Raw genomic sequence first — 25,484 nt, forward strand, 5'->3', positions numbered from 1 at the left:
TTGGTTTCAGCTCAGGTCATGACCTCAGGGTCCTAGGATCGAGCCCCATGTCAGTCTCCATGCTCTGCTTGAGACTCTCTCTCCCTCTCCCTCTGCCCATCTCACTCGTGCTCTCTCTCAAATAAATAAATAAATCTTAAAAAAAAAAAAAAAGACTGCAGAGTAGACAGAGAAAAGTGGCAAACGAGGAGCAGGTATCTTGGAGCTAAGGTATATGAATTTTTCTGGAAGATTTCAGTCAGCAGTGTCAAACATTGCAGAGAGATCAGATCATATAAAGACCCAAGTGTGAACTGACTCTAGAAGCAATACCTTAGTTAGTCCTCACAGAGACTGCAAGGTGGGTTAGTGAGGTCATGCAGATGCCCCAATGCACACAGCTGGTTGGACAGTGGGGAGATGGGAAGGTTCCTGGGTGGGTTAGAATCCGGAGCTCACGATCCTTCCTCCACGCCCTGCTCCTGGAGGAGTTAGCCAACAATTTTACCAGGATTCCTGGACAGCAGTAGGGTCTTTCCTTTGTTTATAAACAGAGTATATAGTTTTCTCTCTGTACTTTTCAAATATCCTATACTTTCTCATTTCTTCTTCAGATAGCCGACCTGGGGTTTATGTCACTTTCAAGACGATGTCTTACAGATCACCACACGTAAGAGCAGAGCTTTTCTATTTCCCAAACTAAGTTTTTTAGATAAATGGGCCCAATAATTTCAGTCATTGCAGAAGAGGAGGTCTGCCTCAAGGTTTTGTGAATTTGGACATTAGTAATGTTGAATTGATTACTTTTTTACTCAGAGCAGTGAGCTGTTTAAGGAAAAAAGGATGAAAAGGTGCCTGGTAGAAAAACCAGGACTCTGTGATGTCATGGGAGTTGTACAGGAATCGGGGACACAGTGTACTGTCCCAAGAGTCCCATGGCGCCTTGGTGGGTCACCCAGACCCAGCAGAACTAGGCTCTGTGCCCATTTCTGTACCCGGCACCCTGGGAGGGCTTAACTGGAGTAAGGAGAGAGTTAACGATTAAGATCTGGAGCTCCCTCTTCTCACCTAGTTGGGAGAATAAATAGCACAAAGCAAATATTTTTCAAGAGCAAATTTTGGATTATGTCATTTACAATGACTCCCCAAAATACCCAGGTTTTACTGTTTTGTCTCTTTAAACAATGGTAGTATCTCTTCTTGGACTAAAGTGAGAACCCCTGCCAGGACCAGAACGCTTTTGCTGGGGTACACATTTCTCATTTTGTATGGCTGGGTCAACAGTTGGCAAGGCTACCTATTCCCCAGAGGGAAGAAGGACCCATGAAGAAACAGATTTTTTTTCCCCTAGGAAATCAGTGCTCCAAAGCTTAATGGTTACAACGGCATGGCATTTAACGTTTTCCCACATTTTTGTCAGAAGTGGCTTGGATGGATTACAGCTATTTGTCCGTCCTTCCTGCACCTGCCACCTCCCGCCTCTACCTCCTGTGTTCCCTCAAGTTCAGCGCCACCTGGGGGTGGACCCGGGTAGAGTGGGGTCTGAAGCTGGTGAAAATTTGAGGCCTTCTTAAAATAGCATAAAATTAGGTAGAGTGTTTATTTAGAACAGGGGAAGAAGGGAGGTAGGAAGGGGCCTGCCTAAGTGAGGGGTTCTGAAGCTTAAAGCTTTATTAGCTTCATGCTGAATTGACCCCTCGAGCCCCTGAGACTATTCTGCAAATGGGGTGCCTTAATATCTCTGTTGACTTTGCTTTCAACAGCTAACCAGTTGTCCTTACTTCCTGCCATCTAGGGCAGATCCTGCTATTTCACCTTTTTGTACTACCAAGTTCCTCTCCTTTAAAGCTCTATCTGGCTGTGATTTAAATTTTGCATTACTATGTGATGTCTAGTTGGGGATTCTAAGTAAATTCAGGAGACTGAGGGCCACATCTGTTGTAGTTTGCTCATGATGATAGGGCTTAGCTAAGGGCCTGGCCCAAATACTTATTGAATGAGTGTATTTGGTAAGAGTAAGATGCTAGTAAGAACACATTTGTGGGTTTTGTGGGGTAGGGCCTGCTTAACATCATTTGGTTCAATTGCATCCACGCTAAGACTGGTAAGGAGCCTGCTCTTAGATTTGAAAATGCTTTTCAAGCTTTGTTATTCAAAAATGTCACCTTAAAGGGATTTGACCTCAGCAGTGTTAACCCTTGCCTGTGGTACGTAGAAACTGTGGAAATCCTTGAATTGCAGCACTCCAGAGACCCCACATACGCATGTAGATACAAGAAACACGTCAAAGGAAATGTGTGATTTTGGGGGATAGTCTTCATTTGGGAGCTGTGACTCTGTTCCCCTCCATCAATTAGTTACTTAACTCTAGTACTTTGAATTATGGACAGTTTGTTCTAATCTGGTAAGTACTTTCCTATAAAACCTATTTGGCAAAGGATGAGCTGAGGGAAGTGGGGAGAGTCACTGTCCCTTTGCAGAAGGGTAGCCTGTGATTGGTGCTAGCATAGGGCCAGCTAGGAGGGGTGGGGAGCTGAGATCTAGGCCCTCTGCTCTCCAAGGGCATTTGGTCCTCCCACCTGCCCCAACAGAGACCAAGTCAGTCTCTGCCTGTGTGCTTGGCCATCTTGTCCTACAAATAGTCCAGAATGTTCTTTGTAATCTCACTCCCTGATAAACTGTCACTGGTCAAAGTAGAACTGGTATCTCTCCTTTCTCCACGTGTGTCCACATTAAATCTATTAAATCCATTCTTCTGGGAGCTCCAACATCCTGAAAGGGAATCTCCTTTCATGTTGTTGAGCTACACCCACCTTGCACAGGAGGTAACTCTCTCCTGTCTCATGGGCCCCCAACTATAGATGCCCGGATGCCAGGGGACATGTACTTGTAGTGTCCCAACAGTATCCCAGCATGTTGGACTTCTTTGGGCTTGATACTGTGTTCTTCACTAAGGACCTGGTGCTGTGTCAGAGGCAAGGGAAACAAACGAAAGCTGCAGTTTTTCCTTCTGGAATTTCCCAGTCTGGTGGAAGAACCCCTCATGACCTGATGCTTGGCTGATTATTTCTCTGTTTGGAGTGACTTTTAAGGAACAGGGCATGGGAGAAGATATGTTCCCAGTTTCTCCCGAGTCCTTTCAGCGTGGTTTCATTCCTTTTGAGTGATTCTTTAAGCTTTGCAAATGCACTCATAACCATTACAAATGGAACATTCTGAATTCAAATCTGAGGGAAGTGTGGGAGTCCATAGATGCAGCTGAGAGTTCATTATATTAAAACACTGCTACGCCTACCAGATAAAAATACACCATATGAGTGCTGTGCTGGTTTTGTATGTGGAAATGGCTGTTTCATAATGGGAAGTGATTATAATGTTAATGTAACCAAAGCATTTTGCTTCTTCATGTTTAGGAAATTATACAGTTCTGGCTCACAAAGGGTGTTGATGGTTTTAGTTTCGATGCTGTTAAATTTCTTCTAGAAGCAGAACATCTGAGAGATGAAGCTCAAGTGAACAAGGCTCAAATACCGGTAAAGTTTTTAAACATTATTTTTCCCCCTTTCTGAAAATGCCATCCATGTTTTCTTTTTTAGCACGAGACACCAATGACCAGAGATGAGAATGTAGTTAAATTTATTAATATATGCATTTGAATTTAAGGCATAGTTTTTTTTTTAAGACTTTATTTATTCATGACACACACAAACACACACACACACACACACACACACACACACACACACGGAGGCAGAGACCCAGGCAGAGGGAGAAACAGGCTCCATGCAGGGACCCCCATGTGGGACTCGATCCCGGATCCCGGGATCACACCATGAGCCAAAGGCAGACGCTCAACCACTGAGACACCCAGGCGTCCCCCCTTTTTTTTTTTTTTTTTAAAGTAAACTCCACACCCAACATATGGGGCTCAGATTCATAATCCCAAGAGTCACATGCTCCACTGAGCCCAGCCCTGTAGGTACCCCTACAGGAAGTGCTTTGAATCATTTTCTTCAGGAAGAAGGAGTTTCAAATCCATATTCTTAGATGTTTCCATTGGTTCCCTTTGGTGTAGAGCATCCTTAAGAAGTATTTTGGTGACAAGGGTTCTGAGGGCATGGACACTGGACTCCACCAAGAGCTGTAACCACTCACTGTGATTTTGTCATCTCACTCAAGTTCAAGTGAGGAGGAGGCCTGTAAATTCCCCAGGTGCTTTTGTTGTCATTAAAGGACACACCAAAGGGAACAAACACTTGCTGAGTGTCTCCTCTATGTTATGTGTTTACTTAGGATAGTCCATTTAACTTTTGTAACAGCTCATGAGACATTTCATGATCCCCATTTAGCAAATCTTAGAGAAGTCAACTTTTCAGGGGTGACAGAGGTGATAAACAGAATTATAAACCAAGCCTCCCTTGCTACAGAGTCTGGTAGCTACACCAGCGGTTCTCACCTTTCCCCCCATGTCACACATGAGAAACAGTAATCAGGACACCACTCTGCTCTTCTGGTTGACCACCACTCTACAGACACTGTACGTTCAATGGCTAAATAGACAGGAGTCCTAAAATGGGTTTCAAAATAATGGATTTGTAGATTTATTCAATGGAAATATTATATACATCAGTCAAAATAGACGAATTACAGTGACACACAATATGGGTGAATCTTAGCAGTGTAATGTTTAGTGAAAAAACCCTAAAACATATATAGCATGATGCCCTTTTAATAAAGAAAAATGAAATTGATAGTTAATTATCAAGTGTCTAGCTTTTGTCCTGAGTAACAGATTTATGGTTACTTACTGATCTCATTAAACCAAATAAATTAAAGTTGGCAATGCATGGACTAATTATGAGAGCATGTCATGAACCAAAGGCCAGTTTTTGGTGGGGTAGGGAAAGCAGATGATTTCCAATAGGAAAAATGAAGGTGTGTGTGATGCATTATTCAATCCCAGAGAGCACTTATCCTTGGAGAAGAAATCTCAAAGTAATCTTGATAATTATGAGATACTGTAAAACAGGCGTATGTTTCCAGTTATGACAAATGATCAGAATAGGTTTTGTGTGTTTGCCAAGAAAAACTTAAAAAGTTACTTCAGAAGGGACCCATGGGGATCCCTGGGTGGCGCAGTGGTTTTGCGCCTGCCTTTGGCCCAGGGCGCGATCCTGGAGACCCAGGATCGAATCCCACGTCAGGCTCCTGGTGCATGGAGCCTGCTTTTCCCTCTGCCTGTGTCTCTGCCTCTCTCTCTCTCTCTCTCTGTGACTATCATAAATAAATAAATAAAAACTAAAAAAAAAAAAAAAAAAAAAAAGAAGGGACCCATGATTCCAAAAAACTTCACTTGATCTAACAAGTAAGTTCACTTATTTTCAAAAAGGGGTCCATTGAATGGATGGCAATGCAGGTTTATACTGTGTAGTCTGTCCATGTCCCAACCACCTTGGCTTGTGTTAGATACAATCTTTTACTTTGGATTCTAGATTATTGTAACCCGAGGAAGGCAAAGAATGAATAACAGGAAAAATTACTGAAACCCTGGCAAAGGTTTTTTTTTTTTTTTTTTTAAATACCACTTCTAGCCTTTTTCTTACCATTATACTTTGGATTGCGGTTTTGTGAGCTGACCAAGTATAGGTGTAATAATGAACTGTATGTTTTCTTTGCCTTTAAGTTCAGCATTTGGGAGAAATTAAATGTTTGGGAGGAGGATTCTGTTAAATACACTTGTAATTGTTATTCAGTAAAGCTTACTAGACCTACAGTTAATAATAGCCATCAATATTATGCTGCAGCCACAAAACCCCGTGAGCATTGAAAGTCCTACTATCATCTTTCAGCATGTATGCGTTGGCTTGAGCCCTTTGAAGAGAACGTCTGTATTTGTGTAAGGGCAGCTATGGGGATTTGTCATGTGAAATGATGGCAATCGTGCTTTTCTGTTTCCAAAGGACACGGTCACACACTACTGGGAGCTATACCATGACTTCACCACCACGCAAGTTGGAATGCATGACATTGTCCGGAGTTTCCGCCAGACAATGGACCAGTACAGCAGGGAGCCTGGGAGATACAGGTAACTACAGGACACAATTCTGTTCTTCACAGGCGAAGGGTGTGACCTGTAGTTTATCCTTCACAGCCAGTTATTCTCAAGAGATTCAAACTATTTAACAAACCTCCATGACTACAATGTATTATAATTCGGTTATGCCAAGGCGTAGTATATTCCTTCATGTTGCTTAACTTTGCTGATTTTGTTTCCTTATTTGTAAAATAATGTGCATCAGTATTTGCTTCATAGGAATTTTTGTGAAAATCACTTAAAAGATAAAATATAATCTAAATGTTAGCCTTTAAGTATTCTATTGTTATCATTACAATTTGGTCTGCTGGTGTCCAGTATACAGTATGAATCCAAATGTTTCAGCTAAACTGCTAGTAGAGCACAATGCTTTGTGATCAGATGGACCTAAGATAAGAGTTGTGTATAACAGCTGAGACCTTGGGTTGGTTCACTGACTCACGTCCCATTTTCTAATTAAAAGGTGATAGATAGTAATACCTGTCAGGGTTTTATGAGACTGCATGAGATCATGAAGCACTTACAACAGGGACTGACATGTAATAAACATTCACTAAGCCTCTATGTGTATACAGATCACCCAATAGTATCAACAGAAAGAATTAAATTTCTCCTCCTTAAAGTAGGTCCTCTCTGATTGCCATCCCCATTCTATAGTTGAGAAAACAGAATTTGAGCATAAAGGCAATGGTCATGCAGGGAGTAATGGCAGGGATGGGAGTGAAATACCTGTGCACTTACCTCAAACAGGTAAAGCTAGCATTGACATGGGTCTTTTCAGGCTAATGTGTCATTCCCTAAATAGTGTCTGCTTCTAAGGAAGCTCTACTCCCAACATGAGATAAAGAGTCGCGTGCTCTACCAACTGAGCCAGCCAGGTGCCCCCAGAGTTTTGGTTTTTAAGAACCAAGAGTGCACCCAATTATTATTGTGAGACTTTACAAGGATTCCTATACAAGAGGTTTCTGGGGAAAACCCCCTTTCGTGATATGCAGACATACACTGTAGATTCTAACCAGTGATCAGAATTGATAGGCTTCATGGAAGTTACTGAGTTTTAATCAGATTTAGGAGGAAGAGAACAATATTGACTGAAATCAAATGTGTTTAACTTTTTTTTTTTTTTTTTATTTATGATAGTCACACAGAGAGAGAGAGAGAGAGAGAGAGAGAGGCAGAGACACAGGCAGAGGGAGAAGCAGGCTCCATGCACTGGGAGCCCGACGTGGGATTCGATCCCGGGTCTCCAGGATCGCGCCCTGGGCCAAAGGCAGGCGCTAAACCGCTGTGCCACCCAGGGATCCCCAAATGTGTTTAACTCTTAGACACAGCCTAGTATTAGGCTAGTTCTTGGGTTTATTGTCCATGAGAAATGAGAAACTGTCCAGGTCACCCAGCATGCTATGACTTGGCCATCTGGCTCAATTATGCTTCCTAGTGAGCCCAGCCAAATATGGTTAATAGGCAGATTGAAGGAGCTGCAGAATGCTTCCCAGTCTTCTGACCGGCCCTGAGGACACTGCACCCTGCCAATTCTTCCAGGTTCATGGGGACTGAAGCCTATGGAGAGAGCATTGACAGGACCATGATGTACTATGGATTGCCTTTTATTCAAGAAGCAGACTTTCCCTTCAACGATTATCTCAGTAAGCTAAATACTCCTTCTGGGAACAGTGTGTTTGAGGTTATCACATCCTGGATGGAAAACATGCCAGAAGGAAAATGGCCTAACTGGATGGTAAGTCCTCATTGCCTGGGGCAGCATATCTGCTGCTGGTATGCTGGTTAAATAGTTACCCCTAAAACGAGGGGTATATCTTGTTAAGTGACCTTAACCTTTCCCTTCATCAGTGATTATTTAGTGAGCCAGGCCTGTCTGTTCCAGGTTTTTCATATTTTTTCTTCATTCTTTTCCTTCTGGTTCTTAGACTAGGTAATTTTGACTCCTCAGTCTTCAAATTTGCTGATTTCTCTGCCAGTTCAGGTCTGTCCAGTCCATCTAGTGAAATTTTTCTTTCAGTGATCATACTTTTTAACTCTGAAAATTTCTTTCTGGTTATTGTTTGTATTCTTTTTATTGTCTTCACACTTTAAATTCTGTTTTAGTTTTTTGAACATATGTATAGTAGTTGATTTTAATGTCCACTAGTCCAATGTTTGAATTTCCTCAGCTGCATTTTCTACTGACTGCTTTTTCTATGTATGGGCTATATTTTCCTGTTCCTTTGCATATCTTGTATTCCTTTTTGTGTTGAGAATTGGATATTTTAAATAATGTATTTAAATGTAAAGCTTACTAGACCTACAGTTAATAATAGCCATCAATATTATGCTGCAGCCACAAAACCCAAAATTAATGTATTAATGTAGGAAATCCCCTTCTCTCTTCCTCCTCAGTGTTTATTGTTGCTGTTTCTTCAGTGATGTTCTTGAATTAATTTTGTAAAATGTGTTCTGTTGGGTGTGGCTGCTCGGGGAGATCATTGCCAGCTAACAATTGGAAGAGCTTCCTGAACTGCCTTGAACCAGTCAGTCTCCCAGCCTTTGCTGAAGGGGCTGTGTGTGTGTGTGTGTGTTGGGGCATGCTTTCACCACTCTGGAAGACAGTTTGTAGATTTTAGTCTTCACTTTCTGCTTGCACGGAGTTTCAAGGTTAGCCAGAGGTGAGAGATGAGAGCCTTCTCAAGGCATCTGCATGTGTTCTGGATTCCAAGAATCTGTTAGACTTTCAAAAGCCAGTATGGTTACCTCTTCCGCCAGCTTTTAAAGTCTGGTCAGTCTCCATAGAACCTCCAACGGGTAACACCACCGCAGGCAGGTGGGATGTTAAACAATTGTTGTTGATTGTTTCTGGCAAATACCTTTGGGGACAGGGCATTTCTCAGATTAAAAAAAAAAAAAAAAAAAGCCAACTAAAAGTGAATGCTTAGGCCAAATAGTGACAGTTCTCTAAATTGAGTTTTGGTGAACTCTAAACTTATTCTGCCCCTCCAGCTATGGTAGTTCCAAGATTGTTTGGAAGGCTATCATGGGTCTCAGGGGCAGGAGTTCAAGGCCAGTTAAAAGGACATAAAGCCTGTCATTTTTCTTGAGTAAATGCTTCTTGGATGGTTGAAAGCCTTTAGCTAGTTTCCAGAGTTCTGAAACAGTGGATTTTTAGTTTTTGCCAGCATTCTCCTTGCTTTTATGGTAGAGATTTTAGAGGTCCTTCCCCTACCATTCCACAAGTGCCCCCTATATTACAAAATTTAATAATGGAGTTTTAGCACTTGTTTTTTCATATATTGAGTCTCCAATATCATAGGTGACTGGGATTTCTGTCCATTGCTGTGAACTATCTGTGGAAATATTAATTTCAGTTCTGAGAAAGAAAGTGCTCTAAGTCCACAAAGCTTGAGAAGCCATAGTTTCTTATCAAAGGCTCTCAAGATAATGAAAATAAACAGAGGCAAAATTTGACTTTTCTGGCCATAAAAATAGAATAATAGTTTATAATGATCCAACTAAGTTCTTATTCTCAAAGGCTGGTTTTACACCATACCCTGCCTTGAATAAGTGATGTGGTTTCTCAGAGAGCTTGTTTCATCTTTAGTAAAATGGAGACAATACCTGACAATGGAGCAGTACAATAAGATGTAATGTAGGTGTGAAATTATTTTTTTTTTATAAAGTTTATTTAAGTAATCTCTACATCCATGTGCAGCTCAAACTCATGACACCAAGACTAAGAGTTGCAAGCTCTTCTGACGAGCCGGCCAGGTGCCCTATAAGTACTTTATAAATAGTAAAATGCCATGCTCAACATATGCATATGAAATTGAGTTGTGGTATATATGGTATAGTTTAACAAAAGCTATGATGTTGTAAGGACTAGATAACATGTAATATTATGTAATTAGAGCATTTAACTAGAAATAGCCAAATTTAAAAATAGAAAACACTTTAGAAAATTTACTCTTGGGCTATGTACATTTCCCTATAAAATTTGGTGTAAATTTTTAAATAGTTCAGAAGTCACCCCCCACCCACTTAGAAATCTCTGCTGCCTCTGTTCCTTCCACCTGTTCCCTACTTGTTGTGCTACAGGAGAAACATTTTTGTTTTCTTTCTTGTCCATATTCTTTTATCCAAATGTGAGAAAATATTAATATACACCATCATACATTTTGTATTTGCAATCTCAATGAAGAAACTTGTTACCACCATTTTGTTAATCCTAATGCCAAGACAGTAAATTGATCAATTACACAGTAAGTAGCAGGGTTGGGACTAAATCCAGGCTTGCTGATACCAAGGTACCCACAGATGAACTTTTTGTGGAATAGGGTAAATCTTCCAGAAAACTGTATATTGAGCTGTGTTCTTAAAATATCTGCCTTTCAGATCGGTGGACCAGACAATGCCCGGCTAACTTCTCGTTTTGGGGAAGAATATGTCAACATCATGAACATGCTTGTTTTCACACTCCCTGGAACTCCCATAACTTACTATGGGGAAGAAATAGGAATGAGAAATATTTTAGTCACAAATTTCAATGAAAGCTATGATGTTGTAAGTTAACATAAGAATTTACTATTCCTATTCTATGGCTGAAAATGATTACTCTCTGCTTTCCTTTCTTATTATTAGTCAACTGTCTTGGTTGGGGGCTTAAAAATGCTGTTTCCTAAGACATACAACTGAATTGTTAGAGCCCAGGAATCTATGTTGTTTTCCATCTGATTCGTAGGCACATTAGACTTTGAGATCCCATGTTTTGAGTTTGGAATATTACTTATTGCCCTCCACCTGAAATATGGAGTTAGGATCATTAATTATACTGCTTGTCTGTACTGCTAGATTTCTTTGAACACAGAATTTCATCCTTTAAAAAAAAATTCGTCCTTTCACGTTAACAAATTGTAAATGCACAGCCTCAGACTTCAGTGGTTTTTATTTTGTTTTTGTTTTATGAATCTCAAAATTGTGTTGTTGGGTGAACCTGAAATAATTTGTATGGTTAGTTTTCTATGTTAGGAGATCCAATTTCCCTAATATTTATTTGGTGTGTATTTCCTAAATTTGTGTATGTGCACTCATGAGCAATAACTAGGCTGGATAAAAGAGGACAGAATTGTCCTCTTACTTATACATGGCTGCATCACTGTACCACAGAATGAATTGGTAACAGTACATTTTGAAATCATACATTACTCATTTTTAGGGAAAAAAAGCAGACTCCAAGCATGTATCAAAGTCTAGTTACTATAGTTTATTGAAACTCAAGATGTCACTATTTTCCAAAAAAAGTGTGAAGCTGGCTTAAGTTAAGGAATTAATTATGAAGTAAATTATGGACAAATGATTTTTCTTTTACTAACTAGACCAATGTTTTCTCTTTATGGTCTTTTGACACAGAATACTCTTCTCTCAAAGTCACCAATGCAGTGGGACAATAGCTCAAATGCTGGTTTTTCTGAAGCCAATCACACCTGGTTACCCACCAGTTCAGATTACCATACTGTGAATGTTGATGTAAGTATCAAAATGTTAATCTGATTCCAGAAACAGGAAATGAGTTTCTGTGCCTGAGGGTAACTAAAATTTTAACTGATGCTCTCCCTAAATCAATCACATAGACTTCTCTTACAGTTTTTAAATCATTACAAACTGGTACATAAGTACACCATGTGAAATATAGTATAGAATATATTATTCACTGGCAAGACTAGCTATTTGTTTTCCTTTCCTGCCCACAAAAGGAAGGAAAGGAGACCCATCAAGGCTATTTACCTGGAGAAACCAAGACATTCATAAAAGTCAGTGAATTCATAAAAGTAGCTGTTCTGGAAAAGTACATCCTTTGGCTTTTGCCCATACTATTTATTGTTCTTGGGTGATCAAGTTTGCCAAATCCAGCTGGTTTGCAGAAAACTGGTTTGCTCAATTTGGCAAAGTGCTAAGTATATTTCCTTAGACCAGAGCAGTATGAAATGGCTCCAAGTGGAATCATGTGCCAGAGAAATTACTAGCATTCCACGAGACTTAAAAAATTTCCCCTTACCCCAAAATATAGATGACATACAATGTTATATTAGTTTCAGGTGTACATGTAGTGATTTGACAATGCTCACACCACAGTAAGTGCAATCTTCCCATGTTATTGTTTTGGGCTTTATGCAAACCGTCCTGTTCCTACAGCTCCCTGATCCAAACTCCAGAGGCTTCAGGGATATAGTATTAGTTTTGTTTTATATATTCATAGGTCTTTGAAAACAAAAATATGTATTTTAACATTTGTGTTTTGGATTAAATCTCTTGATTTTTGTTATGTCCTATACATAAGAAATCCAATAGGGACTCCTAGATGGTTTAATGGTTGAGCATCTACCTTTGGGTCAGGTTGTGATCCCGGGATCAAGTCCTGCATCAGGCTCACAGAAGGGAGCCTGCTTCTCCCCCTGCCTCTCTCTCTGTCTTTCATGAATAAGGAAAAGAAAAAAAGAAATCCTACATAAAAATGTATATCAGAAAGATGAAAAAGTGCAAGTGCAAATTAAAATTTTTTCTATAACACTAGTCAAGCCTTTCAAATGATCATGAGTAACAAAATGTCTCAAGCAATGCTATTTAATAAAATCTACAAAAGCCCTAGAGATAGGTAAAAATTTAAGTAACTTCTAAAGGAAAGTAAAATTAAGCTTCCCATAATTATTAGAGGTAGGTAACTAAAGACAAGGGGTATCAAAATGCAAAAGTAAATGGATCACCAAGAATCACACCATATTTGAGAAAACTTAAGATGAGACACTCCACTCTTACCAGAACAGTAGAAAGTAGAGGGGATATAGCAAACATTAGATATCTTAGAAATGTAGAACATTGTGAAACACTGAAATAGAAATTCTAATTAGGGTGTTGGAAAACTGATCCAGAGGCTCCTCCCAGAATGCACTGTAAAAAAGCAAAATAAAACAAGAAAAATTTTGGTGTTTCTAGAAGAGAAGAGAAACTAAACTCAGAGAAATTTTCTTTTCTAGAATGGCAAGAATAAAGAAAATACCCTAAAAATATGTAGAAACCAAAACCAAACTTGCCCGAGGAAAGGACTGAGAGTTGGATTGGCTTCTCAAGAGGATCCTAGAACACGTTAGAACTTTAATCTTTAATAAAAGTGTGATGGAAATCTGATTCTATACCTATAATCCTGTATCCATTCAAATTAGTATTCAAGAATATAGATCTGGAAAAGGACCCCAATTTTTGCATATATAGTTTCTGAAGGAATAATCAGGAACTCAGAAAATGAATCTAAAAAGACAATGATGTAGGGTGCTGGCTGGCTTAGAGCATGTGACTCTCAATTTCAGGGTTTTGAGTCCCAAATTGTGTGTAGAGATGGCTTTAAAAAAAAAAAAGACATGATATATAAAACACTGTCAGGAAAGGATCAACAGAACTTAAGGATATTTTTTGATATACAATGTAAAAAAAAGGTAAAGAAGATATTCTGAAACAAAAATCTTAGTGATTGACTTCTAAATATGGAAAGTGGCAGGAGAGCAGGCAGCATGGTCTTTTCAGGGCATGGAAACAGAGTAATTCACTCTGGATTTGAGCTGCCTAGTGGCCATTAAATGGACTGAAAAATTCACTTTCTGTGACACACTGGCACCATTTCAAGTGTACTGTAGCTAGTGGCTACCACATTGGACAGCACAGATACAGAACACTTCCAGCACCGCAGGTAGTACATTTAGACAGCATTGCTCCAAATGTCAAGAAAAAAATATTTTTAAATGGGCACTGCAATTTTAAGTGTATAATTTTCAAAGAACATTAGAAGGAAAATTATTACATCAAATCAATTCGATGTTAAAAAGGATGAAAATAGCACAATTATAAATAAAGGGCTGTAGGATTATATCTGAACATATGATAATCACAAATATAAATGGTGAAATTCACCTACTAGAAGATAAAAACTCTCAGATTAAGATACCAAGACAAAATCTGACATAAGACCTGCTAAAATAAAAATTTAAAAATAAAGCTTGCCTCCTGACTATAGCTATCAAACCAAAAATGCATCTAACCTTTTGAACGCAGTAACTTCATTCTGTGAATACCTGCTTATGTGGAAAATGATAAATATTCAAGGATCTCTATCACATCATTTTTTAAAAAAGAAGATGACTTGAAAATGATTTAAATATTTTATCAATAGAAAGTTGACTTGGTTATGGTTAATTTATAAAATGGACTAGTATGCAGCTTTAAAAAAGAATGCACTGATATTATGAAACTATCTCTAACATGTACTAAATAAGAAATAGCATCTATAATGGTATCATGCCATAGTGAAAAAGTAGACGTACATGTTTGCACAGGCACAACATGTATCACACATAATCATAATAGTGTCTATTTCTGAGAGAGGAAGTGAAAAGCTAGGGGTGGTATTAGGAAAAACCTTATTTTATATATTGTTCTCATAAATTTTATACTGTGTGCATGCATTTCCTACTAGAAGAATAAAGTTACAAAAAGCAGGTGTGGAAATATTTAATAGCAGACAAAATAGAATTCAATATGAAAAGCGTTATGAGGCAAATGCAATTCTCAAAAATTGATAAAAGAACATTCCACTACAAGTCATGAATCTATGCATCTAACAATAGCTCCAAAATTTATAAAACAAGTACTATGAGAAATGTCAAGAGAAAGTGACAAATCCACAATTACAGAGAGACAGGTCAACATACTTTTAGGAAGGAGACACAAATAATAGTTAACACTTACTGGGCACTTCTTTGTGAGTGGCACTGAACTATACTTTTCCATGCATTATCTAAGGCTATAGGAAATGTTAATAGTAATTTGACAAGTCATATACATACACCATATACATATACCATAAATACCTTTGTACCTGTTAATAGAGAATAAACATTTTTTCAGACATTCAGTAGATGTTCACTGAAGACCACACATTAGGCACTTGCCCCCAAATAACAGTAACAGCAACAACAGCCAACACCACCACTGCAGTCAACATGGCTGGCAAGAGTCCAAGGAAATGAACATTACCACTGATTTGGCAATAGCTCTGATGAAGACTAATTTGGCATTATGAATCAAGTGTCCATACTCTTTGACATAGCAATTGTCTTTCTGTACTAAATAACTCAAATATGAGGGATGCACAGAAAATATTAGAAAGTTGAATGTTGAAATGAGAGAGATGATTAAGTATGGTATATCCATCCAATAGAATATTATCTTGTCATTATTAAAATGACATTTTAACATAATAACAGGAGAAGATGCCTGAAATGTTAAAGGAAAACACAACATTAAATTGTATATTTTTTATATAGCTGTGAAATAAAGCCTGATCTTCCTTAATGGACACACATTAAAGTAGTACAATTTTTAACTTTCCCTTTAGGGAAAGCATTTTGCTTTTTATCCCTTTTTGCAACCTCCTGTTCACCATTAGCTATTGTAAGAATACATATCTGCTGAAGTTAAAACAACCCACATATTATTCTACAAAACAGAACAGAGAGGCCCTCAGAGTCCACAGCCACAGTGGCTGCTTTTCTATCAGTTACAATGTAGCATAAAGGGACTGTATTTAGGCAAGTTAAACACCAGATAACTTAGACATGGACATTTGGTTAGGGATTCCTAAGTGGAGTCAAATTTGGTCCCTCATCATCTCTGGCCAAGATGTAGCAGAGCACTGTGCATACGATGACTCCCTGAATTTGCAATACCTCTCAATAGTTAAACTATTCTTATCTACCTATCAATACATATAACTTGGTAGTCATTTTAAGAAGCACAAACTGAGGCAAATTTTTTGGGGAAGGAAGTTTCTATTTGATACCAAAAATATATTAAAAAAACCCCAAACAACTCTTAGAATCAAACCTTTATGTTGATTTTTTTTTTTTAAATAGGTCCAAAAGACTCAGTCCAGATCAGCATTGAAGTTATATCAAGAATTAAGTTTGCTTCATGCCAATGACCTGCTCCTCAGCAGGGGCTGGTTTTGCTATTTGAGGAATGACAGCCACTCTGTTGTATATGCAAGAGAGCTGGATGGCATCGATAGAGTCTTTCTTGTGGTTCTGAATTTTGGAGAATTATCACTGGTAAATCTCCAGGAAATGATTTCCAACATTCCCGCAAGAATGAGAATAAGGTTAAGTACTAATTCTGCTGACGATCGCAATACAGTTGATACGAATGCCATTTTACTGGATAAAGGAGAAGGCCTCATCCTTGAATACAACACGAACGATCTCCTTCATCACCAAACAGCTTTCAAAGACAGATGTTTTGTTTCCAATCGGGCATGCTATTCCAGTGTATTAAACATACTGCACAGCTTGTGTTAGGCACCTCTATGAAAGAGATGAAGACACTGGCATTCTGTTTTATTACAAGCATTTGCAGTAACTTCATGTATAGCATGCTGCTGGGTAAAAACAGCTTGAATGCAAAGGTTCCCAAATGTTTTTTAAAAATAATAAAATTATCACTTGCAGAACTTGTAACTTTGTTGAGATAGTATTAATACAAGAGATGATCGGAACCTCAGGACTCCAGATATTAGAAAGATCTGCTGAATTCTAATGTGAAGAATGTTATCTTTTTCGTAAAATACAGGCATAGAAAATTGGAGGATGACTTACTGCTGAAGTGTCTTAAAAACATTCACTAGCAAAGAGGCAGGACCTTGATTTGTAAACTTTTCAAAGAAAATGTTAGAACAGACAAAAAACAAAGCTGTTCTGATGGGGGTGTGGGGAGAGTTGTGCTGTCACCAATCCTTCCTTCACCCCCAACTCCATGTCCTTCTGAGGAGCATGGTTTGAAAACTACTTTCCCAGGCTGAGGGGCATATGCACCAGTGAAGAGAATGACATAAGCAAGTGAGATGTACATTAGACAAAGTTTGGATGGAGAAGCAAATTTTAGAAAATTACTAACTTAAAAAAAAAATCTCACTTTTGCTTACCCAATTGGAAATAAGACTATGAAATATTTCAGTGTTTCCAATTCTCATGGAATGCAGCATTTCAGAATTTTAGGTATTTCTTAAGATTCTCGAATATACTGGTGCTGTCAAGTCCAAGTTCCTCGTACAAGAATTTAATTTGGGCTGTAATCTAAAAGAAACACATTAAAAAATTAGAAGGCCTCTGTTGTAAAACTCCAGTGCTAAAGCTCTTGATCTATCCATCTTCACCTAAGCCTTAAGTCAGCAACTTATGGCAAAGGTACTTTTATTATTTGGGACAGAGGCAGAAGGTGCTCCCAAAAATTAAGATTCCATTACTTTCTTTAATAGATCTCATTTACAAGTGTTAAGAGGGAACCCTTTTTCTCGACTGACTTCACTGTTCTTCCTCTCCGCCCCCCCACTCCCCCGACAGTTAATGAAGCAGCTATCATAAACCCTGATGCAATCACTGAAATGTTAACTGCAACACATTTCTACTTGTGCATCTGGAAACTGAGAGAGGCTTGATAACATACCTTTTTGTGGGAATCCTCAATTACATGATTGCCTCCAGGCTGAATATCTAAAACAACATTGGGGGCCTGATAACCTGAAAGAATTAACATGAAACAATTAGGTTTTTTGAGACTCATTTTTCACCCTCTTTCCTCCCACATGTGCTATTAAAATAATAAATGAAGGAAAAAGGCATAAACTATCACCACCAAGAAAGAGATGGGAGGGGGCAAGCAGTAGAAGGCAGACTTCTGAAACAGAGAAAGCAGGAGGAGGAGAACCAGTGGCTGAAGACACTAGATGGAAGACATTTGGAGAGCCACATGGAGAAGGTTGTGTCACAAGAGGAAGCCAACTGGCCCTATGGAATCAGAGTCTTTGCGACCTGGAAATAGCTTCTATTGTAGTAGGTGAGTGTGAAGCATGGAGTGAAAACAAGGTGACTGAAAACTTGTATATGGGTCCCTCCCACCCTAAGCCCAGAAGGTCTTGTTAAGGAAGAAAGGTAATAGTTCTTGTCCAGTGAAATGGAAAGATCTAGAGAAAATTACAGCAGCTAGCTTGGGCACTGAAGCTCCAGAGCAAAAGCTTCAGAATCTCTTTTTTAGAGGTTTCCAAGAATAATGGCTCAATTAATATTATTAAATGAATGTTTTATGACAGTACATCTCTAAGTTGTATTTGATGTTTAAATTTATTTTTCTTTGTGCCTTGCCTACCTTATTTTAATATTTCCTTTCAAAAAGAGACAAGTATAGTCATTTAATATGACTCAACTGAGTAGTCAACATAGGAAAACCAATTTTTGTCCAAAATCACAGGCAGATGACTTAGTCTACAGTGTAAAGTGTATTACCGAGCAGTATGTGGAAGGGAATAGTCCATTTAGCTACATTCCCTGCATACAGGTAGTCTCCTACCTTCACCAGTGTCCTTAGCATGCTCTGTAATGGCTTCCTTGAGTTTCTCAGTATAGTTTACAATTCCTTTCAGAGGTACACGCTCATCGTTTTCATAAGCCGTGATATGAATAGAAGGATAATGCTGAAAGAAAATAGATGCAAAGTTTACATTATTCCTTATGGTCCTTTTCTACCCTATAGATTATGAAAAAGAACTACCTCCAATTTTTTTATCTAGGTGCCAGATATATTTTCTTCTCATTTGTTTTTTTGAAGAGTTATTTATGTATTGGATTTTATATACATACATACATACATACATACATACATACATACATCTATCTATCTATATTTTTTAAAGATTTTATTTATTCATGAGAGAGAGAGAGAGAGAGAGAGAGAGAGGCAGAGACACAGGCAGAGGGAGAAGCAGGCTCCCCATAGGGAGCCTGATGTGGGGCTTGATCCCGGGACTCCAGGATCATGCCCTAAGCCGAAGGCAGACACTCAACCTCTGAGCCACCCAGGCGTCCCTCTCATTTGCTTTTGAGAGATATACAGCATTATAGTACTAGACCACTTGCTACCTGGAATAGCCTTTCCTTGGCTAGCAAGACCATGATCATATCTAATCTATTCTATTGAACTATTAAATTGAGTATTAACAGAGATGTTGCTGAGAGGTGTTTGGGTATTTTGAGCAGAAATAACTTAAAACCCCAGTAAAAATTCCTGCCTCAGCATGGTAAGTATCCCTTTGATGATCTTTTCTATCACTTTAGGATAGTGTATCACAACTTGCACTACCTGTGGCTTGATATTTTGATAGGGACAGTAACGTTTTATGTAGTTCTTGTGTTTTTCATCAGATGAAGGATTTCCCCATTCTTCTAATTCTTCTAATGTCAGAGGAAGTGTAGTGTCCATCATGGTGTTGAGAACATCCAGGAAAGGTGCCTTAAAAAAAAAAAAAAAAAAAAGCCAAAGAAATTTAAATTTTGACTAATAAGTTGTCAAAATGAGTTTCAGAAAGACATTTTATTTTATGAATATACATATGGACATGAGAGAACAAAAGTCAAGAAGCCATGTGGATTCCCAGGAGGTGGACTAACTACTCAGTCCTTAACTAGGTCCTGTGATTTTATAACTGGCCTTTATGGTTTTCAGACTCTGAAAATGATGATGTTATACGTCATGTTTATATATGTGTATACACACACACACACACATATGTATAACAAAACAAAAAATGTTTTCTAATTTCACAATTTTTTAGTTTGATGCCTTTATTTATACATATTTTTTTTTTTAAAGGGGGCATTTACACTGAAGTTTTTTTTTTAAATTTTTATTTATTTATGACAGTCACACAGAGAGAGACAGAGAGAGAGGCAGAGACACAGGCAGAGGGAGAAGCAGGCTCCATGCACCGGGAGCCCGACGTGGGATTCAATCCCGGGTCTCCAGGATCGCGCCCTGAGCCAAAGGCAGGTGCCAAACCGCTGCGCAACCCAGGGATCCCCCACACATATTTTATATAAAAGTAAGAAATGCTACTACTTTACATTCATTAGAATGGGTACTATTAAAAAACTTAAAAAAAACAAACAAACAAATAACAGTGTTAACAAGGATGTGGAGAAATTGGAACCCTTATGCACTGTTGGTAGGAATGTAAAATGGTGCAGATGGTATGCTAGTTTCTCAAAAAACTAAACTCAGAATTACCATATAATCCAGCAATTCTATTTCTAGGTATATATCCCAAAGATTAAAAGCAGGTTCTTGCAGAATATAACCATATCTGTAGCAGCATTATAAACAACAGCCAAAAGATGTTAGCAACTCAAGTGTCTGTCCACTGGTGGATGAATGGATAAGCAAAATATACACAATGACACAAATATTATTCAGCCTTAAAAAGGAAGGAAATTCTGACATATACTATGATAATAGATAGACCCTGAACCTTATCTAAGTGAAATAAACCAGTTACAAAAAGATAAATATGTATGATTACATTTGTAGGAGGTAGACTCTAATCTATAGAGACAGAGCAGAGTGGTGGTTCTAAGGGGAAGGGAGAATTGGGGAGTTGCTATTTAATAAGTGCAGAGTTTTGATTTTGCAAGATGAAGAGTTCTGGAGATTGGTTGCACAACAATGTGAACATACTTAACACACATGAACTGTATACTTGAAAATGGTTAAGATGTTAAATTTATTTTCTCACAAAAATTTAAAAAACCCAACATGAATAATTCCTTACCAGTTGGGACATTTTACATAAAAAAAAAAAAAAGGCAATAAATGTTAATTGAAGAAAATCTAGAAAATATACAACCTCAAAGGAGGAAAAAACATTCACTGGCTTATAACCAGTGTTAAAACATTTAATAAAATGGCAGCTGCTTTTTTTTCACTTGTAGTCTTCTGTTAACATGCTTTTCAGCTTTCTCTTGTATTAACATTAACCTAGTGGGCAAAAGTAATTCCTTCTGGCTGCTTAGCATCTGGACTCCACTTTTTTGCATTTAAACTATTCCTAACCTTATGAGGCAGAGCCTGCCTCTCAGTATGGAGCTGTTAAATGCCAGGTAGTTCCCTTCTCCGTTTTCCCCACAGCATGGAGTAGCTACATGACTTGGGTTTACCAAATCAGACATAATAATGTGCTCCAGACTTTGGGAAGTTTGTGGCTTAAAGTAGGGACCACGAGAATTTCTTCTGGCAAAAGCGACACATTTATGTTGAGTTTTCAGATGCAGCACTGGGAGTATACGGTGACTTGTGCCCAGCAATAGCGGCAGTGATAGCTTCACTGGGCCAGTTTTATGGTATATATGGATATGTTTCTGGCCGTGTAGCCTCTATAAGATTAGTTCTATGCCTGCCCTTTCCCAATACCTTTTAATAAATCTCTTTTCTGCTTAAATTAATCAGAGCTAGTATTCGGTGCTTCTAATTAAAACTATGGATCCTCTATTGTTGGATATTTAGGTTGATTCTACTTCACTATTACAAGCAACATGGGGTAAATACTCTTATACACACATTTCTGATGATTTCCTTTCTAATTTCTAAAATCAAAGATCAGCTGTATTTTTTTTTTTATATTGTAAGAAACTTACTATCTTTGTATATAGGTTTTCTTCCCTCTGTACTTAGCATTTATTTCTACCTAAAAAAGTAGATTTGTAGATCAGGATTATTTAACACTTAATAAGAGAAGCCTAGAGTGTATACCCCATAAAAGAAACCTAAAATAATTTACTCTCTCCATCCCAGCTCTTCTTTTCTAGAGTCTGACCAGGAGCAAAATGATGAAAGTGAAACAAGTGGCTATAATACTTCTAAATTTCGGACACCAGGAAAAGATTATACAGTTGACCCTTGAAAGACATAGGTTTAAACTATGGAAGACCCCTTACACTTTTTTTTTTTTTTAAAGATTTTATTTTATTTATTCATGAAAGACACAGAGAGACAGGCAGAGACACAGACAGAGGGAGAAGCAGGCTCCCTGCAGGGAGCCTGATGTGGGATGTGATCCCAGGATCCCAGAATCAGGACCTGAGCCAAAAGCAGATGCTCAACCACGGGCCAACCAGGCGTCCCACACCTGGATTTTTTTTTTTAAGTATACATATGGTACTATATAAACAAATGTATTTTTCTTTTTTTCTTTTTTAAGATTTTATTTATTTATTCATGAGAGACACAGAGAGAGAGAGAGGCAGAGACACAGGCAAAGGGAGATGCAGGCTCTATGCAGGGAGCCCGACATGGGACTTGATCCCGGGTCTCCAGGATCATACCCTGGGCTGCAGGTGGCGCTAAACCACTGCGCCAACAAGGCTGCCCCAAATGTATTTTTCTTATGATCATCTTAACATCTTTTCTCTAGCTTATTTTTAAGAACACAGTATATAATTTATAGACCATATAAAATATGTGTTAATCAACTGTTTATATTATTGGTAAGGTTTCTGGTCAATGGCAGGCTGTTAAGTTTTTGCAGAGTCCAAAGTTATACATGGATTTTGGACTGGGGGCGGCAGGGGAGGTGTTTGGTGTCTCTAACCCCCATGTTGTTCAAGGGTCAACCGTGGAGACTTTTAAGGTCAAAACAAAATATTTAAATTACAATATAGAAAAACCACCCACTTAAAGACCTTTATGAATGGAGTATCTAAAAATAGAGAGCCTCTACATCTAGTACTGAAATGCTCATGGGCAATATAATATAGTCAAAGGATTTCGTGGACTCCGGAGTTGCAGTGTCCTCTGCCTGATTCCCTGGAACTAGTGAATCACATATGCTCTCTTTTCTAGCAATTCTAAATGTTTTTAGAAATAAGAAATAACTAATGAGAACAGCCATTAATATCTTTCAATGGAAGAAAGGATAAATAAAGGAGAAGTAATTAGAGTAAAAGAAGTTTAGAATAGAGCTCCAATTCTGTGTTTAAAATTTAAAGGCTTTGCTACACTCCTGTGTTATGGTAAAACTGGAACAGAAATATTTTTCAGAGTAGCTTATGGCTTCATGCCTTCCCACTCTGTACATAGTAGAGAACAGAGTATACTCACCTCCAAAGTCACAGCTCTCAGCAGCTCTGGATTAGAATTACACAATGCTCCCACAAGCACCCCTCCAGCACTGAAAGCAGTCAGGGTTGTTAGACTTGGCTGAGAAAAGCCTTGGCCATGAAGCGTCTTAATGCAAGCCTCTAAGTCAGCAAGGCCATTGAGTTTTTTAGTTAGACGGCCATCAGCGTGCCACTGGAGGCCTAACTCACCACCACCTCTGAAATTAAAGGGCAAAAAATTTTTTTAGTGGGGCAAACATATTAATAAGTCAGGGTCAGCAAACTGTAGCTGGTGGGCAAATATTTACTCAGAGGTCTGTTTTTCCCCCCCTTAAATGGCCTTAGAGCTAAGAATGATCTTTAAAGGTTGGGAGAAAACAACAACCACCACCAAGAATATACAATAGAGACCATATGTGGCCTATAAAGCCTGAAATATTTACTATTCAGTTTTTTTAGAGAAAAGGTTTGCCAATCTCTGATATAGACAGTCAAAAATGGATTTCATAAATGTCTTAAAAATAAGTCACTGTCATTTTTTTATTCATTCATTTAAAAAGTAGGTTCTACATGCAATGTAGGGCTTGAATTTATGGCCTCAAGCACAATGTAGGGCTTGAACTTATGCTGCTCCAACTGAGCCAGTCACACACCCCTAAACAAATACGTTTTGGGTACCTCCTACTGTATACCAGGCATTGTGCTAAATGCCGGCCTTATAAATATACAAAAGCAAAAATCTGCCCTGAAGATTATAAGTTTGGGGGTAAAGAAAAGAGCTGCCAAGCAATGTGGTTGCTGCTTTTACACAGGGTATTTAAAGTTATCAAAGAAGCAGCAGGAAGAACATCCACCTGTTAGGTGAGAGGTATATACTTCCTAAAACAAATGCTTGAGGAGGAGATGAAATGTAAGCCACGTCTTAGAGGAAGAATATGAGTTCCCAGAGTGCAAAGAAGGGGGAAACATCAAGACATGGCAGGTGCAAAGGCACAAAAGGGAAAGAGTTTATCAGGTGAAAGGATGTAATAAGGCTACAGTGCAGGACGCATTTGGGCAGTATTCACAGCTATTACTACAGAGATAAACCAGGTTATAAGGATGTTAAAATACTACACTGAAGAGTTTGGATTTTATTTCAAAGGTGGAAAGGTAGAGAAGGATTTTAAGCAGAAACATAAAATAGTATTTGTGTCTTGAAAATAGTGAAAATAAAATGAAGTTAGAGTGGAAAAAAGGATCTAGTTTGAGAGACTATTTTAGAAAAAACTAAACTCTAGAAAAAAAAAGGAAATAATAACATTACTAAGATAATACACAGACTGGTATGTCAACTCTACAAATCTGGTACAAGATCTTAAAAATCTACCCTTTTGCTTTTTAGATATCAACTAGTCTGTTAAATTCACTTCCACTAGCACATGCTTAGGAATACATAAATTTAATAACACAAATGAGAAAATAAACTTTGCTCCCTGATAGACTTTATGCTGGACATCTGTCACAATGCTCTGGCACTCATACGCCAGGTAAAATGTTGCTGACTCACCGAACATGGCAATATGCTAATATCCACCCATCGTCCACCAATACCCGTCTTTCAGGTCTGAAATTCATTTTTAAATCCATTCCATAAGCTCCATACACATGTACCAGGAGAGGTTTCTTCTGCAAGTCCTCAGAATCTGTCTTGTGGAAAATGGTCATTGGCACTGATTTTCCATCCTGAAAATTAAGAGTTACTATGCATGTAAGTAAGAGTCTTTTAAAACAGTTTATCCCTAACTTTATGCCTTATTGATGTTGAGCACAAACTTCATTTAATTAAGGTAACAGAGGGGTGCCTGGTTGGCTCAGTTGGTGGAACATGTGACTCCTGATCTCGGGGTTGTGAGTTGAGTCCTATGGGTGTAGGACTTTGGGTATAGAAATTACTTAAAAATAACAACCACAACAAAAATAAATAAAAATAAACAACCATAATAAAGACAAGAGTTATGGTCTTTAAAAATACATCATGGTTCATCCCCATTTTCAGCTGTACTACTGACCTATAATATTATTCAGAAAAGAACAATAAGACTCTGGCTTGAAAAGAGTTTATTAAATGTAGCTTTTCATGACAGTAAAGTGATTTTAAGGGGTTCTTCACTACTACCATTACTGTAATTTTCTTCCGTCAAGTCAAAGTCAAAATATACCTATCAAGGTTAGATATACCAGCACAGCATTTTTCCTATACCTAGAGCCAGATAGTGACATTTCTCATCTTTGAGTATTTATAAACATGCTGACTGAAGAAGTTTTAACAGCCAAGTTTTCTGACCTCTGTAAGCAGAGTCCTCAACCATTAGCATCAGAATTTCTTACCCCAACTGACATACATCCTTATACTCTTCAAA

General features: G+C 38.2%; 2 protein-coding genes across 7 annotated transcripts in view; one reads left to right on the forward strand and one right to left on the reverse strand.

The window, feature by feature from the left end:
- Positions 1-16,617, forward strand: part of SLC3A1 (solute carrier family 3 member 1) — a 35,466-nt gene extending 18,849 nt beyond the window's left edge. The window contains 6 exon segments of the mRNA NM_001003109.1: positions 3,393-3,512; positions 5,940-6,064; positions 7,616-7,811; positions 10,457-10,624; positions 11,471-11,587; positions 16,021-16,617. Coding sequence (NP_001003109.1) covers positions 3,393-3,512; positions 5,940-6,064; positions 7,616-7,811; positions 10,457-10,624; positions 11,471-11,587; positions 16,021-16,461 — 1,167 coding nt within the window. The 3' untranslated portion in view covers positions 16,462-16,617.
- Positions 14,602-25,484, reverse strand: part of PREPL (prolyl endopeptidase like) — a 58,843-nt gene continuing 47,960 nt past the window's right edge. For 5 of the 6 annotated variants that reach the window (XM_038551174.1, XM_038551175.1, XM_038551173.1 and 2 more), the window contains 6 exons: positions 24,632-24,807; positions 23,084-23,300; positions 19,295-19,444; positions 18,506-18,629; positions 17,606-17,679; positions 14,602-17,235 (listed from right to left, as the gene is read on the reverse strand). In XM_038551174.1, the coding sequence (XP_038407102.1) occupies positions 17,146-17,235; positions 17,606-17,679; positions 18,506-18,629; positions 19,295-19,444; positions 23,084-23,300; positions 24,632-24,807 (831 nt within the window). In that variant the 3' untranslated portion in view covers positions 14,602-17,145. The remainder of the gene's footprint in view (positions 17,236-17,605; positions 17,680-18,505; positions 18,630-19,294; positions 19,445-23,083; positions 23,301-24,631; positions 24,808-25,484) is intronic. The other variant, XR_005365819.1, reaches the window with a different exon arrangement.

Source organism: Canis lupus, chromosome 10 (genome assembly GCF_011100685.1).
Source record: "Canis lupus familiaris isolate Mischka breed German Shepherd chromosome 10, alternate assembly UU_Cfam_GSD_1.0, whole genome shotgun sequence".
Taxonomy (NCBI): domain Eukaryota; kingdom Metazoa; phylum Chordata; class Mammalia; order Carnivora; family Canidae; genus Canis; species Canis lupus.